Source organism: Epinephelus fuscoguttatus, linkage group LG4 (genome assembly GCF_011397635.1).
Source record: "Epinephelus fuscoguttatus linkage group LG4, E.fuscoguttatus.final_Chr_v1".
Lineage (NCBI taxonomy): Eukaryota > Metazoa > Chordata > Actinopteri > Perciformes > Serranidae > Epinephelus > Epinephelus fuscoguttatus.
Window position 1 is genome coordinate 44053674 of NC_064755.1, and position 14620 is coordinate 44068293.

The 14620-nt window shown below is 43.8% G+C and overlaps 2 protein-coding genes across 8 annotated transcripts in view; both read left to right on the plus strand.

Moving 5' to 3' along the window:
- The window catches only part of LOC125887009 (E3 ubiquitin-protein ligase TRIM21-like), a 403613-nt gene that overhangs the window by 101140 nt on the left and 287853 nt on the right, over positions 1-14620 (plus strand). For 2 of the 5 annotated variants that reach the window (XM_049573463.1, XM_049573465.1), the window contains exon 2: positions 11956-12893. The exons of 1 other annotated variant lie outside the window; for it this stretch is intronic. In XM_049573463.1, the coding sequence (XP_049429420.1) occupies positions 11965-12893 (929 nt within the window). In that variant the 5' untranslated portion in view covers positions 11956-11964. Of the gene's footprint in view, positions 1-10407; positions 10503-11955; positions 12894-14620 lie in introns of those variants that run through there. 2 more of the 5 variants (XM_049573461.1, XM_049573462.1) reach the window with 2 other exon arrangements.
- LOC125887010 (E3 ubiquitin-protein ligase TRIM21-like) overlaps positions 1-14620 on the plus strand; it is a 400559-nt gene that overhangs the window by 82251 nt on the left and 303688 nt on the right. For 2 of the 3 annotated variants that reach the window (XM_049573468.1, XM_049573471.1), the window contains exon 2: positions 10480-10502. The gene's annotated coding sequence lies outside the window, so the exon portion shown is untranslated. Of the gene's footprint in view, positions 1-10476; positions 10503-14620 lie in introns of those variants that run through there. The other variant, XM_049573472.1, reaches the window with a different exon arrangement.

Here is a 14620-nt window from a genome sequence, read left to right on the forward strand (position 1 = left end):
AGAGTCACAGTTCTCCTCCAAATTGCAACCCAAGATTCACTGTAACTGCCTCCCAGAATGACACAAAGTGTTTTCTGTTGGTGCTTCTATGCACAAGACAACGTCTTTTTTTTTTAAAAAAACAGAGTCATTTCCTGATTTGAAAACACCAGAGTTGAAGCATGTGTTTGGGTTTAGAACAAAAGAACATGATTTGGCTTTACAAATGAACGGGAAGCAAACATCGGCCTCCCAGGTGAAAGCTGGTGGTTGTTGAACCCATCCACCACCCCTTCCACTCGCCTTACTCTGACTTCTGCCCACTTACCTTACGGTGTTGTCTGGCTGTGTTTTCCCCTGTATCATGCCAGCATGAAAGGATGGCTTTATTTTCGCAGGAGTCTGACGCTGGTCACTGACAGGGTGTTGGTATTCGATGACTTTGGAGTGAGACTGAGTTGTTCAGAAAGTAAGATGCACCAACACAAGTGGGTTCACCACACGTACACTCTGCTTGTGACACACACAGGGTCACGCGGATAGGATGTGACCATGTGTTCCTTGTGCCATTATCAACCTTTCCTGAAAATTTCATCAAAATCCATTCAGAATTTTTTGAGTTATTTTGCAGACAAACAGACCAACGCCGGCGAAAACTTAACCTCCTTGGCGGAGGTAAAAAAGAGAAATAGTGAATTTCCATTGTGGATCAATTTCAAACCACCAACCAAGGCAATTTAAGCAAAAGCTAGCTAGCCTGCTAAGCTAGCTAGCTTTGTACTTACTCAGCTCTTTGTTCCCTTGAAGATCAGCGTCCTTCTGATGGTTTGAAATTGATCCATGGTGGAAATTCACGAGTTGAACGACGCAAACGCAAGCGAGTTCAGATTTATTCGCACACACTCACTCATCACATTCACACTTTGTCTCCTACTTTTGTTCCAGCTGGTCTTTGATCCCACACCTCCTGGTCCACAGTCAGTGTCCTTCACCTCTGGACCATCTTCAGCACTGATGAACACAAACAACCAGAGAGAGAAAGAAGATCAGACTGAAGGAGGAATCTGCAGAAAATTCACCTTCATGAATCTGCAGAGAAAAACAACCTAACAAACTTCAGACTGAACAGAGATTCAAAGTGAAACATGTCCACACTGACAAACTGAAGTCCACTTCAAACTGTCACATTTAATCTGATGTCTTATTGGTGTCAGAGATCTGGTAGCTCAGCTGGTTTGCAACCCTGAGGTTGTTGGTTCAAATCTCTTTGGTCATTGTCTCTTTTACTAAAACATTTTCTGCATCAGAGTCTTTTATTTGATTTCATTTCATTTTGTTCACCTCTGCCATACAATAAGACTCCAAACTAACATGTTCTCACCACACAGGTAGCTTCACTCTGTGGCTCTTTATGTCCTCCTGTAGTGGCGGTTCAGCCTCTGCAGGATGTTTGATGACGCTCCCCGGCAGCTCGTTCGTCTGAGGATGAGCAGTAAACAAAAGAGCAATAAAAGCTTTTCTCTGATAAGACTTTGATTCATCCTGTTTTCTTATCGCCTGCTTCTCAGAGTCACCTGCTGGCCTGGTTTCCACCGACACACTAAACCTTCCCTTCATTCATCTGACGAGTTTACATACAGCACAGACAGTGAGACGGCGCCCTGCGTGCCACAGGCAAAGTCTGGGGGAATTTCACTGACAACATTCACTGTGAAACAGCATCACGCCTGCTGCATGGAGCATTTAAACATTATTGCCCAGCTGGGAGGCAGAGGGGGAAATAACTCGTACGTAAAACATAAAATTGTCTTCACATGTAAAAATCTAAAGTTGCAGAGTCACCGAATAAATTTCATTTCACTCACAAGGCCTGAATGAACCAAGAAATGATGTCCTCTCATTTTAAAACTGGAAGCAGTCAGAGTGAAGGACAAAAAGAAGAAAAGCAAAACATTTCATAGTCATTTCAAAAATATTATTTATAAAAGCTGCTGATCTTTTTCGTCTTAACTCTTTTCTGCTTCTCCGCATTCTTTGTCTTTGTCAGTTTTAATGCAAAAATAAAAATAAATAATTTGCTATCACAGTCTGAGGACTGAAACGTCATCAATAAATTGTGTTTAAGGTAACAGTTTACAACAGTTATTGAAAAACATTTTGCCATTACCAGTTCATTGTTTAAGTTGTTTTCAGCACGGACCTGCTCAGTGCTTCAGAGCCCAGGTCAGTGACTCATCACATTAATTTAATCAGCTGCAGCTTCATATTTCTTCAGCAGAGAAACTGTAGCAGCAGCTCATTATACAAATTAATTCATGGGACGGTTACAAATGAGCTTTATTTCTTATTCCTAAATGGAGACACCCACTTAAAAAACCCACTGGATCCAGCAGTACTCCTGGAAATTAAAAACCTGACGGTGACACTGAATTAAAACTAATTCTGCTTTTAAAGGGGATTTTGGATATTTGGAGACGACAAAGCATTTTTACAGAATGAATCAGCTGAATGTAAAGTAATTTAAATACCACGGTGACCTTGATATATTCTTCAGTCATTCGTTTATTCATTTATTATATATTTTCTGCCTTCAGAGCTCATTTGAAATTCTTTTCTGTCGTCTGTGTGAATAAAGTGAATTATTAATATTATCTTATCATCACATTAGCTAGTTCTGTTGTTTTGTTTCAGACAATGGAGTGTGGGAGCGCACTCTGACACAAACTGGACCGTTCGTAAATTCAGAGCGCTGTCTGAATGTAGCGTTGGGTTATCCAGAGCAGCGCACTCTCAGAGTGGCAGAGCGCACTCTGGACACTCTGTCTGTGGAGACGGAGCAGCAGAGCGCAGAGTGAATGTGTGATTAACTTAACCGTTGGTTCATTCATGTAGAAATATAACGCTGCATTTCTTCCACCAACAAGGCTCTCATTTTAGTGTAGAGCGTCAGACTGAATTTACCAATGCACCATGTCAGGTCACTCACTCTCTGGGACCGCCAGTGTTACTTGAATAAGTAAACACTGACCAACGGGACCAGACTGGCCGACCCGTATGCTCTCACTCAGTGGATGGATGATGTCACAGGAAGCCAATCTTACAAAGGAGGATCACACTTGTTTGTTTTGCTATTGAAGCTAACGTTAGGTAATGTGCTAAAAAGTTAGCGTTGCAGAGAAATCCAATCTTCCTCTTAATCCCTCCCCAGTTTCTGATGAGGTGGACATGATAACCCTTAATACACATAACCTTATTCATCCCTACAACAGGAAATACTTTTTCCCTAACCTGATATGAAGTGTGCGCTGCACATGTGAGCATTTTTGATGATGGCCTCCGTCCAGTCCTTTGGTCTTATCACATTTAACCATAGTTGTCTTTGTTTTTGTTGATGGGCAGTGGCGGCTGGTTTTGAGCCATGACTCCTTCTATTCTGGCTCCCAATAACACAACAAGACAAACACATTTTAACACTCCTATGGAGCCTACAGCCCTGTGGGGGAGAGGCAGCTGCACCTCCAGATAACAAACTGACGTCATCGAGGCTGATGTTTAACTTGTTACTGTCTACCACAAATATATATTTTATCCCTATATTTTAACTTCAGCTCTATTTTATGTCTAGATTCTCATTTAACTTGCATGATTTTCTTTTTCTAGCTTCCACTGAGTGACAGTTGTAGCACAATGTTCAGCTGCTCTTATTCAATTATTTTTTTACTCTGAACTGTCACAGAATGTACTTTTTATAACCTCCATCAGAGAAAAACAAACCTGTTGACCTGTTGTTGTCGACTAATTACTTCATTATAATAATCACTTCAGAACCAAGTAGTCAACTTGAAGAGCTGAACCTCTGCCTCTTCACTATATCATGTACATATAGTTCTCTACAGACACGACACTGTCCAACATCCACTCTAACTTTCATTCGCAGTATGATAGAGTTCTCTGAGTGTCACTTCAGAGCTAAAGGTAAATTCTATTTAAAGCTACAGCAGTGTGTTCCCATCCTGACATTAAAGACATCTATTCAATTTCTTGTTACAACAATTCATTTATATTTATTTGCGATGTATTTTTTACGTTTGAAATATTTTCCTTCTATCAAGAAACATTTCTTGTTCAACGACACATCTCTTTAAGAAGTAGTGAATTTGTGTTTCCCAGGATAGCAAAGGACCCGCCATACTCTGCCTCTGATTACCTTACCCTGACAGTGTTTATTTATTCAACAGATTTTTTAGAGGGGACTTTCCCTTTTTATTGATAGTATACCTTGAGATAGGCAAGAAAGGTGGGACAGGGAGAAGGGGATACATAGCAAATAGCAAAGGCCCCTGCCTATATGGAGTGCACACTCTACCAGGTGAGCTACAGGTTGCCCCTACCCTGACAGTCTTGCACAGTAACCACCCTGACATCCCTTACCTGTGTGGTGGCGAAATGGCCTCGAAATATTTGACCCTTTAGGTTAGAATCAAAACATGTTTACTAAGACTGAGTAACCCTGAATGGTTTCACTCTGGGGAGAAGTCAAAGAGCAGAGTGACCTGGCAAACACCGTGATGGTGAAACATTTTGATGGGAAAGAGACGTCGTTGGCAGGAAAAAGGTGTGGTTAAATGGCAAGTATTAAGATGAAGATAACGCAAGTTCTGAAAACAGCAGGAAAACACACACACACACACACACACACACACGGAAAGATAGGTATGATAAGAATGTTTGGTGAGCTGCTCTATGGTACTGTCTCATTGTGTGTGTGAAGTTGTAAGCTGTGCCTTCAATAAATCCCACAATGCTGCAAATCGACCCCAAGTCATACGAGTCATTCTTCAACACCTGCAGGAGCGTTCCCCCAAAAGGAAAGTGTTTTTAAAGTGACTGCTGCTGCTGCAACCATTCTCTTTCTGCTATCATGATGCCTGCTGTTTGATCAACCAGGCAGGCGGCAAATGCCAGACGCTAATCACAGCGTACTCAGCACGGCAGAGCAAAATCTGTGCACATGCATGTTGGCAGCAACCACTTCACACCCCTACCGCCATCATTCAAAAAGGGAAACCGGGAGAATGTCTTGATGCTAATTAGCCAGTTAGCACATTAACAAATTCTACAAACAATTTCAGCTAAAGAGCAGCTAAAAGTATTAAATGTAACAAGTTTGTTTTGGTTTCACTTCCTCTTGACTTTAGCTCTTTGTTTACTGGCATCACTTCTGTTTCTCTTCTCATGTGCTGAGCTGAACCACAGTCATTTCATTCACCAGCAGGCTCCACCATCACCAACCAATTCATCATGCTGAATCAGCCACAATACAATAGGGGCCAATAGGAGCCAACAGGGGCCAACAGGAGCCCAACAGGGGCCAACAGGAGCCATCAGGGGGCCAACAGGAGCCAACAGGGGCCAACAGGAACCAAAAGGGGCCAACGGGAGCCAACAGAGGCCAACAGGGGCCAACAGGGGCCAACAGGAGCCCAACAGGAGCCAACAGAGGCCAACAGGGGCCAACAGGAGCCCAACAGGGGGCCAACAGGAGCCAACAGGGGCCAACAGGGGGCCAACAGGAGCCAACAGGGGCCCAACAGGAGCCAACAGGGGCCAACAGGGGCCAGCAAGGGCCAACAGGAGCCAACAGGGGCCAACAAGAGCCAACAGGAGCCAACAGAGGCCAACAGGGGCCAACAGAAGCCAACAGGGGCCAACAGGGGCCAACAGGAGCCAACAGGAGCCAACAGGGGCCAACAGGGGCCAACAGGGGGCCAACAGGAGCCAACAGGGGCCAACAGGAGCCAACAGGAGCCAACAGGGGCCAACTGGGGCCAACAGGAGCCAACAGGGGGCCAACAGGAGCCCAACAGGAGCCAACAGGGGCCAACAGGAGCCAACAGGGGGCCAACAGGGGGCCAACAGGAGCCAACAGGGGCCAACAGGAGCCAACAGGAGCCAACAGAGGCCAACAGGGGCCAACAGAAGCCAACAGGGGCCAACAGGGGCCAACAGGAGCCAACAGGAGCCCAACAGGAGCCAACAGGGGCCAACAGGAGCCAACAGGGGCCAACAGAAGCCAACAGGAGCCAACAGGGGGCCAACAGGGGGCCAACAGGAGCCAACAGAGGCCAACAGGAGCCAACTGGGGCCAACAGGAGCCAACAGGGGGCCAACAGGAGCCAACAGGGGCCAACAGAAGCCAACAGGAGCCAACAGGGGGCCAACAGGGGGCCAACAGGAGCCAACAGAGGCCAACAGGAGCCAACTGGGGCCAACAGGAGCCAACAGGAGCCCAACAGGAGCCAACAGGGGCCAACAGGAGCCAACAGGGGGCCAACAGGGGGCCAACAGGAGCCAACAGGGGCCAACAGGGGGCCAACAGGAGCCAACAGGAGCCAACAGGGGGCCAACAGGAGCCAACAGGGGCCAACTCACCAATGGCCAAACATTTATTGACGGCCGATCATTGCCTTGGCTCGTCAGGGCCTTCACATGTTAAAGTCAGTGTCTGTCTTCATTCAGCAGCTGTGTAATAGCTGTAGGATTTCTTAATATTTCTTCATGTGCACAGTGAAAGCTCTCCGCTCATTGTTTGTACTGAGTGAAACAAGTTTTATTCTCTCTCTGCACAGAAACCAAAGTCTCTCTGTGAGTCCAGCCTGCTAATACAAATAATGCCTGTGTTATTTAATAGCATTTCATGACAGTAAACGCCCAGGGTCGACTCTGTGTGAATCTGATTCAGGGAGCTGTGTGTGCTGAAACGTGCTCCGCTCGGAGGGAAGTGGATTAACTAAATAGACAAAAAGTTTCCCCCAAACTTCCACCCTGAACTTTCTGCTGTAATAAGATATCAGGATAAATGTCAGCATGGATTAACTCATCTCTGTTCAAAACAGAAGGCAAAGTTTAAAGTTTATCCTGGCTCTCTGCTCTGTCGAGGTGTTTAATCTTCAGTCTGCCTCTGAGCACAGCTCTGACCCTCAGGCCCTGTCTACACGGATACTGATATTTTCCTTTATGTCTTGGCATCTTGTTCACACACACACACACACACACACAAGTTATTTTAGGCCAATACATGATCTTTTCCTCACAGTAACAGAGTGGTTTTTGTGCCTAAACACAACCACATGTTGTTGAAGTGTAAAGAAAGTTTCAACATAGTGGTTCTCAGCGAGTCCAGCCAGGTCATTAGCTCAAGGTCCCCACAGGTTAACACACTCAGCGTCACACTTGCATTTGGCGAGCTAGTTTGCTGTCTCTGTTTAAAGGGAAATTTCGGTTTATTTCAACCTGTCTCCTATCATCCTAAATTTGTTTCAAGTGACTAGTGACATAAAAATAATAGTTAGCATGTTAGCCGTTAGCCTAGATACAGCCGGGGCGCATAGTAGCGTCAGACCTGTTAAAACGTAAGTGAACGGGCAACCTTCAAGTGCAAAGTTAGTCCACTAAACAAGCTTTTTTTCCACAAAGACCGCCTCATATCGTTAGGATAAATGTCAGAGAACATATAGAAAACGACATGTAAACGTGTTGTCTTACCTTACCGGTGTGCTGCCATGTTTGTTTACCATTTAGCTATACTATTTACTATTTTGGCAACTGGGTTGTTTAATATTCTACTGTGTACTGAGATATTTTCAATCAATTGATCAATCAATTTTATTTATAAAGCCCAATATCACAAATCACAATTTGCCTCACAGGGCTTTACAGCATACGACATCCCTCTGTCCTTATGACCCTCACAGCTGATCAGGAAAAACTCCCCAAAAAAAACAGTAGAAACCTCAGGAAGAGCAAATGAGGAGGGATCCCTCTTCCAGGACGGACAGACGTGCAATAGATGTCGTACAGAACAGATCAACATGATAAATTAACAGTAATCCACATGACACAATGAGAGAGAGAGAGAGAGAGAGAGAGAGAGAGAGAGAGAGAGAGATGCAGGTAATGACAGTATCTTACAACAACATTATTGAAAGTAATAATATTATAGTTATAGTTCTGGCTACTGTGGTACAATATGTTGAAAGTATGTATTCATATCTGGCAGTATACATGTGTGACAATAATCATATGTGTATAATAACAGTAGAAGTATGACTAATGACGGCAGCAGCAGCAGGAGGCATCTGGCAGGACCACAGCAGCAGCACAACCACACACGTCACGCTGTCCAGGCACCGCTGTGATATGAGTTAATCTGAGAGACAGTGGAGCACAAAGGCTCCGGAGAAGAAGCCGAGTTAGTGACATGCAGAATGGCCGAGTTAGCAAGATGCAGTAATAGAATACGAGAGAGAGAGAGAGAGAGAGAGAGAGAGAGAGAGAGAGAGAGAGAAGGAGAGAAGGGGCCCGGTGTATTATAGGGGGGTCCTCCGGCAGACTAGGCCTAAGTCAGCCTAACTAGGGGCTGGTACAGGGCAAGCCTGAGCCAGCCCTAACTATAAGCTTTATCAAAGAGGAAAGTCTTAAGTCTAGTCTTAAATGTGGAGACGGTGTCTGCCTCCCGGACCGTAACAGGAAGATGATTCCACAGGAGAGGAGCCTGATAGCTGAAGGCTCTGGCTCCTGATCTACTTTTGGAGACTTTAGGGACCACGAGTAACCCTGCGTTCTCAGAGCGCAGTGTTCTGGTGGGATAATATGGCACTATGAGCTCTCTAAGATATGACGGAGCTTGACCATTTAGAGCTTTATAAGTTAACAGTAGGATTTTAAATTCAATTCTGGATTTTACAGGGAGCCAGTGCAGAGAAGCTAAAACAGGAGAAATATGATCTCGTTTCTTAGTTCCTGTTAGTACACGTGCTGCTGCATTCTGAATTAGCTGGAGAGTTTTTAAGGACTTACTAGCTACCTGATAATAGAGAGTTACAGTAATCCAGCCTAGAGGTAACAAAAGCGTGGACCAATTTTTCTGCATCTTTTTGGGTCAGGATAGGCCTAATTTTCACAATATTACGCGGATGAAAAAATGCAGTCCGTGAGGTTTGTTTTAAATGAGAATTAAAAGACAAATCTTGATCAAATATTACTCCGAGGTTTCTTACGGTAATGCTAGAGGCCAGAGCAATGCCATCTAGAGAAACTATGTCATCAGATAAAGAGTCTCTGAGTTGTATTGTATTTTTCGTTTATTTATTTATGTATCTATTGACTGCAGGGGGAAAATTTCTGTTTTAAAATATCCATAGAGGTGTGCAGGTGAAGACAAGAGCTTAAACTGCCTCCAGCAGCAGGTGGAGCTGAACTGGTCAACTGGTCAACTCCCACTGTGAAAGGTTAAGGGCAAATAGAGCAATAACTTTTTTAAAAAAGTAAAATCTCTGTAACTTTTTAATGATTTTCATCAATTGTATTTTACATGCAATGCTCTTTTGATGCTATATGAATTAAGTTTTTCATTTAAAAAAAACCCCACAGCCTCTGCACTATTGACATATCTCTTGTCAAGGTGAGCTACCTGTATCTGAGGTCCTCCATGAGTTCTTCACAAACAGAACAAGTACATCTGGTGTTCTGCTGAGAGCATCATGAAAGATGATGTCATGACAGTAATCAACAAGTTGTGAGATTTTCCTCTGTGGAGGGAGAAATCTGATAATAATGGAGCCAGAGAGTCTCATGGTGCTCAGATGGTCCGACCTCAAAACCTATAAATCCTATCATCATACTGTGTCTCTGTTGGACTCTGATGAAAATGACAAAAGAGGTTTGACCCAACAACCTCAGGGTGACAAACCAGCTCATTAACCAGCTGAGCTACCAGATCCGTGACACCAATATGATGTCAGTCTGAAGTTTGTTTGGTGTTTCTCTCTGCAGATTCCTCCTTCAGTCTGGTCTTCTTTCTCTCTCTGGTTGTTTGTGTTCATCAGTGCTGAAGATGGTCCAGAGGGGAAGGACACTGACTGGGGATCAGGAGGCGTGGAATCAAAGACCAGCTGATGCCACTGCACAGGACAGCCACGCTACAGACATATGATGATCTTATAGACCATGATGCATTGCTATAGATTAAACTCCCCAACAGGATATAAAGGAGTTCAAATGAGCTCAACCTGAAACATGTACAGCAGTAAAATGACACATACACATTAATGCAGCAGGAATATTAATCCAAAAACATCAGATAGAATAAAACACTGACAGCAGGGAACACTTTACTGCACTATCAGTCATTTTACACATACTTCTAATAAATGTTCCTGATCAAACTTTTACTGAGGGAAGGATTTGAAGAGAGGATTTTTACCTGTAGTGGAGTATTGTCACAGTGTGCTATTAGTACTTTGACTTCAGTAAAGGATCTGAATACTTCCTCCACCTCTCCCTCTTGGTGACGGCCCACTGAGAGGTGGAGCAACAGTGAAAGAGGAGAGCTTTAAAGTCCTGAAATCAAAGTGAAAGTGTGTGTGAGTGACAGCAGAGCTGCAGTGGAGACGAGTCTCTGTGTTTCTCTCTAAAGAAACATTCAACTGAATCCAGCAGGTTTTTCTCAACAACAAACACTGGTGAGTTCACTGTCCTACAGAGACAAAATACACTAAATATTTGGTCAAAGTTTGGTTCAAACCACAATCTGACTGTTTTACATCTGTTTTACCTTATAAAGAATATTATACCATAGAAATGTGTCAGTTTAGATAAAAACAACAATAGCCAGAAATACAAAACAGAGGTAAAAACCAAAGCACAGTGACTGAACTACAGTCACAGCTAGCGTTAGCTTCAAGCTCATTTACAGGCCTGTTTACTGTCTGAACTCTGAGCTCCACTCAGACAGGAAGTTACAGTCATGGCAAATGAAAAATGTTTGGCCTGCTTTCAAATATTTCCACTCTAATAACAATATAAGCAGCAGTGTAGCAGTATTGTTCTATTATTTGATGTTTGATGTGACAGTAATGGAGAGTTAGTTTAACATAGTTTAGTTATTCAAATAAAAGTTTCAAAAATAATCAAAGTTTTCAGGTCGACTTTAACAGTGAACTCTGTTTTTATCTGTGAAACAACACGAGCTAACACTCCCCACTGCAGACCAGTCAGACTGGTTTCCCCACATGTTTTCATATGCTGGCACATTTAATTGGTTGCTTGTTACTGTGGCGACCAATTAATGCCAGCCCAAACAAGCCCTGAGGAAATGCAGTTATCCTTCATATTCATATACTATGCAGACCTGCACAAACAGCATATTTATCAGATTTCAGATGAATGTCTGATGTTACTCATGTTGATGTGATCTCTTCCAACCTTCCTGTGTCACTGACAGCATCCCAGGCAGGTGTGCAGACCAGGTGTAAACATAGTGCAGATGGGATTTACAGGAGACACATGCAACTGATATATAAGTGAAACATTATTACTATGAAGAAGAATGGAGCAATTAGGCTGTTATTAATGAAGGCAATATCTGATGACTGAAACACAAACAAACAGTGGATGAAGAGTTTTGGTTTGTGTTCATGAAACTTGAACGTGACCATGGATTAAAATCACTTCAGGCTGCAACAAGGTTTAAGTGTGAGTTTACATCAATATGAACCAGCGGTGGAAGAAGTACTCACATCTGTTACTGAAGTAAAAAGTAGTAATACCACAGTGTAGAAATACTTTGTTACAGTAAAAGTCCTGCAGTCACTATTTGATTTGCAATAAAAATACACAAGTATTAGCATCAAACTAAAAGTACCAAAAGTAAAATGACTCATTACCCAGAAGGTCCAGTTTCAGAGAAATATACTATATTACAGGATTATAATTATTGATGCATTAATGTGTTCATCACTTTAATGATGAAGCTGTTAAAAGTGGAGCTAATAAACAAAACACAATTCATATAATATATCAAGAGAATTCAGGATGACTCTCCTTATATTCCACTAAGCATAGTTTGGTTTTATTCAACAAATGATCAAAAGGTATGTAAACACAGTTTGGATGTTTCTCACTTTGTGTCCTCAGAGTGTCGATATGTCTGCTGCCAGCTGTCTGCTGACTGAAGATCAGTTTCTGTGCTCCATCTGTCTGGATGTGTTCACTGATCCAGTCAGCACACCATGTGGACACAACTTCTGTAAAACCTGCATCACTGAACACTGGAGTACTAATGTCCCCTATCAGTGTCCAAACTGTAAGAAGGTTTTCTACACCAGACCTGAGCTGCGGGTCAACACTTTCATCTCTGAGATGGCTGCTCAGTTCAGACAGTCAGCTCAACAGAAAGCCAGCAGCAGCAGCTCAGAGCAACAAGTTTCCAAACCAGGAGAAGTTCCCTGTGATGTCTGCACTGGAACCAAACTGAAGGCCCTGAAGTCCTGCCTGGTGTGTCTGGAATCCTACTGTGAGACTCACCTGGAGCCTCATCTGACAAGTTCAGGCCTGAAAAGACATCAGCTGATCGACTCTGTGGAGAACCTGGAAGGCAGGATGTGTCTGAAGCACGATAAACTGCTGGAGCTGTTCTGTAAGACCGACCAGATGTGTGTCTGCGTGCTCTGCACTGTTTCAGACCACAAGACACATGATGTTGTTCCTCTGAGAGAAGAATATGAAGGAAAGAAGGCAGAGCTGGGGAAGACAGAGGCTGAAATTCAGCAGATGATCCAGAAGAGACGACTGAAGATTGAGGAGATCAAACACTCAGTGAAGCTCAGTGAGGAAGATGCAGACAGAGAGATAGCAGATGGTGTTCAGGTCTTCACCGCTCTAAAGGAGTCTTTTGAGAGAAGCCAGGCCAAGCTCATCGACTCGATCAAAGAGAAGCAGAGAAAGACAGAGAAACAGGCTGAAGGCTTCATCAAAGAGCTGGAACAGGAAATCTCTGAGCTGAAGAAGAGGAGCACTGAGGTGGAGCAGCTCTCACGCTCTGAAGACCACCTCCACCTCCTCCAAAGCTTCATGTCCCTGAACACTGCTCCACCCACTAAGGACTGGACAGAGGTCAGCGTCCGTCCACCTTCATATGAGGGGACTGTGAGGAGAGCTGTGAGTCAGTTGGAGGAGACGCTCAGTAAACAGATTAAGTTTCTTGCTGAGGTCAAGCTGAAGAGGGTCCAGCAGTCTGCAGTGGATGTGACTCTCGATCCTGACACAGCTCATCCTGCTCTCATCCTGTCTGATGATGGAAAACAAGTTACATGTGGTGATGTAAAGAAGAATCTCCCAAACAATCCAGAGAGATTTGATACTTGTTCCTGTGTCTTAGCAAAGCAGAGTTTCTCTTCAGGAAGATTTTATTATGAGGTTCAGGTTAAAGGGAAGACTGACTGGGATTTAGGAGTGGCCAGAGAGTCGATCAACAGGAAGGGACAGATCACACTGAGACCTCAGAATGGTTACTGGACGATATGGTTGAGGAATGAAAATGAGTACAAAGCTCTTGCTGGCCCTCCAGTCCGTCTCTCTCTGGAGTCTCGGCCTCAGAAGGTGGGGGTGTTTGTGGATTATGAGGAGGGTCTGGTCTCCTTTTATGATGTTGATGCTGCAGCTCTTATCTACTCCTTTACTGGCTGCTCCTTCACTGAGAAACTCTACCAATTCTTCAATCCCAGTATTAACTATGGTGGTAAAAACTCTGCCCCTCTGATCATCTCTCCTGTCAATCAAGCACGTAAGACAAGTTTGATCAGAGAAATTTCATTTTAACTAAAACTAATAGCGTCAGTCACACAAAGTAGGTGGAAACAAGATCATATTTCTCCTGTTTTAGCTTCTCTGCACTGGATCCCTGTAAAATCCAGAATTGAATTTAAAATCCTACTGTTAACTTATAAAGCTCTAAATGGTCAGGCTCCGTCATATCTTAGAGAGCTCATAGTGTCATATTATCCCACCAGAACACTGCGCTCTGAGAACGCAGGGTTACTCGTGGTCCATAAAATCTCCAAAAGTAGATCAGGAGCCAGAGCCTTTAGCTATCAGGCTCCTCTCCTGTGGAATCATCTTCCTGTTACGGTCCGGGAGGCAGACACCGTCTTCACATTTGAGACTAGACTTAAGACTTTCCTCTTTGATAAAGCTTATAGTTAGGGCTGGCTCAGGCTTGCCCTGTACCAGCCCCTAGTTAGGCTGACTTAGGCCTAGTCTACCGGAGGACCCCCCATAATACACCGGGCACCTTCTCTCCTTCTCTCCTTCTCTCTCTCTCTCTCTCTCTCTCTCTCTCTCTCTCTCTCTCGTATCCTATTACTGCATCTTGCTAACTCGGCCATTCTGGATGTCACTAACTCGGCTTCTTCTCCGGAGCCTTTGTGCTCCACTGTCTCTCAGATTAACTCATATCACAGCGGTGCCTGGACAGCGTGACGTGTGTGGTTGTGCTGCTGCTGTGGTCCTGCCAAATGCCTCCTGCTGCTGCTGCCATCATTAGTCATTAGTCATACTTCTACTGTTATTATACACATATGACTATTGTCACACATGTATACTGCCAGGTATTAATACATACTTTCAACATATTGTACCGCAGTAGCCAGAACTATAACTATAATATTATTACTTTCAATAATGTTGTTGTAAGCTACTGTCATTACCTGCATCTCTCTCTCTCTCTCTCTCTCTCTCTCTCTCTCTCTCTCTGTCTCATTGTGTCATGTGGATTACTGTTAATTTGTTATGCTGATCTGTT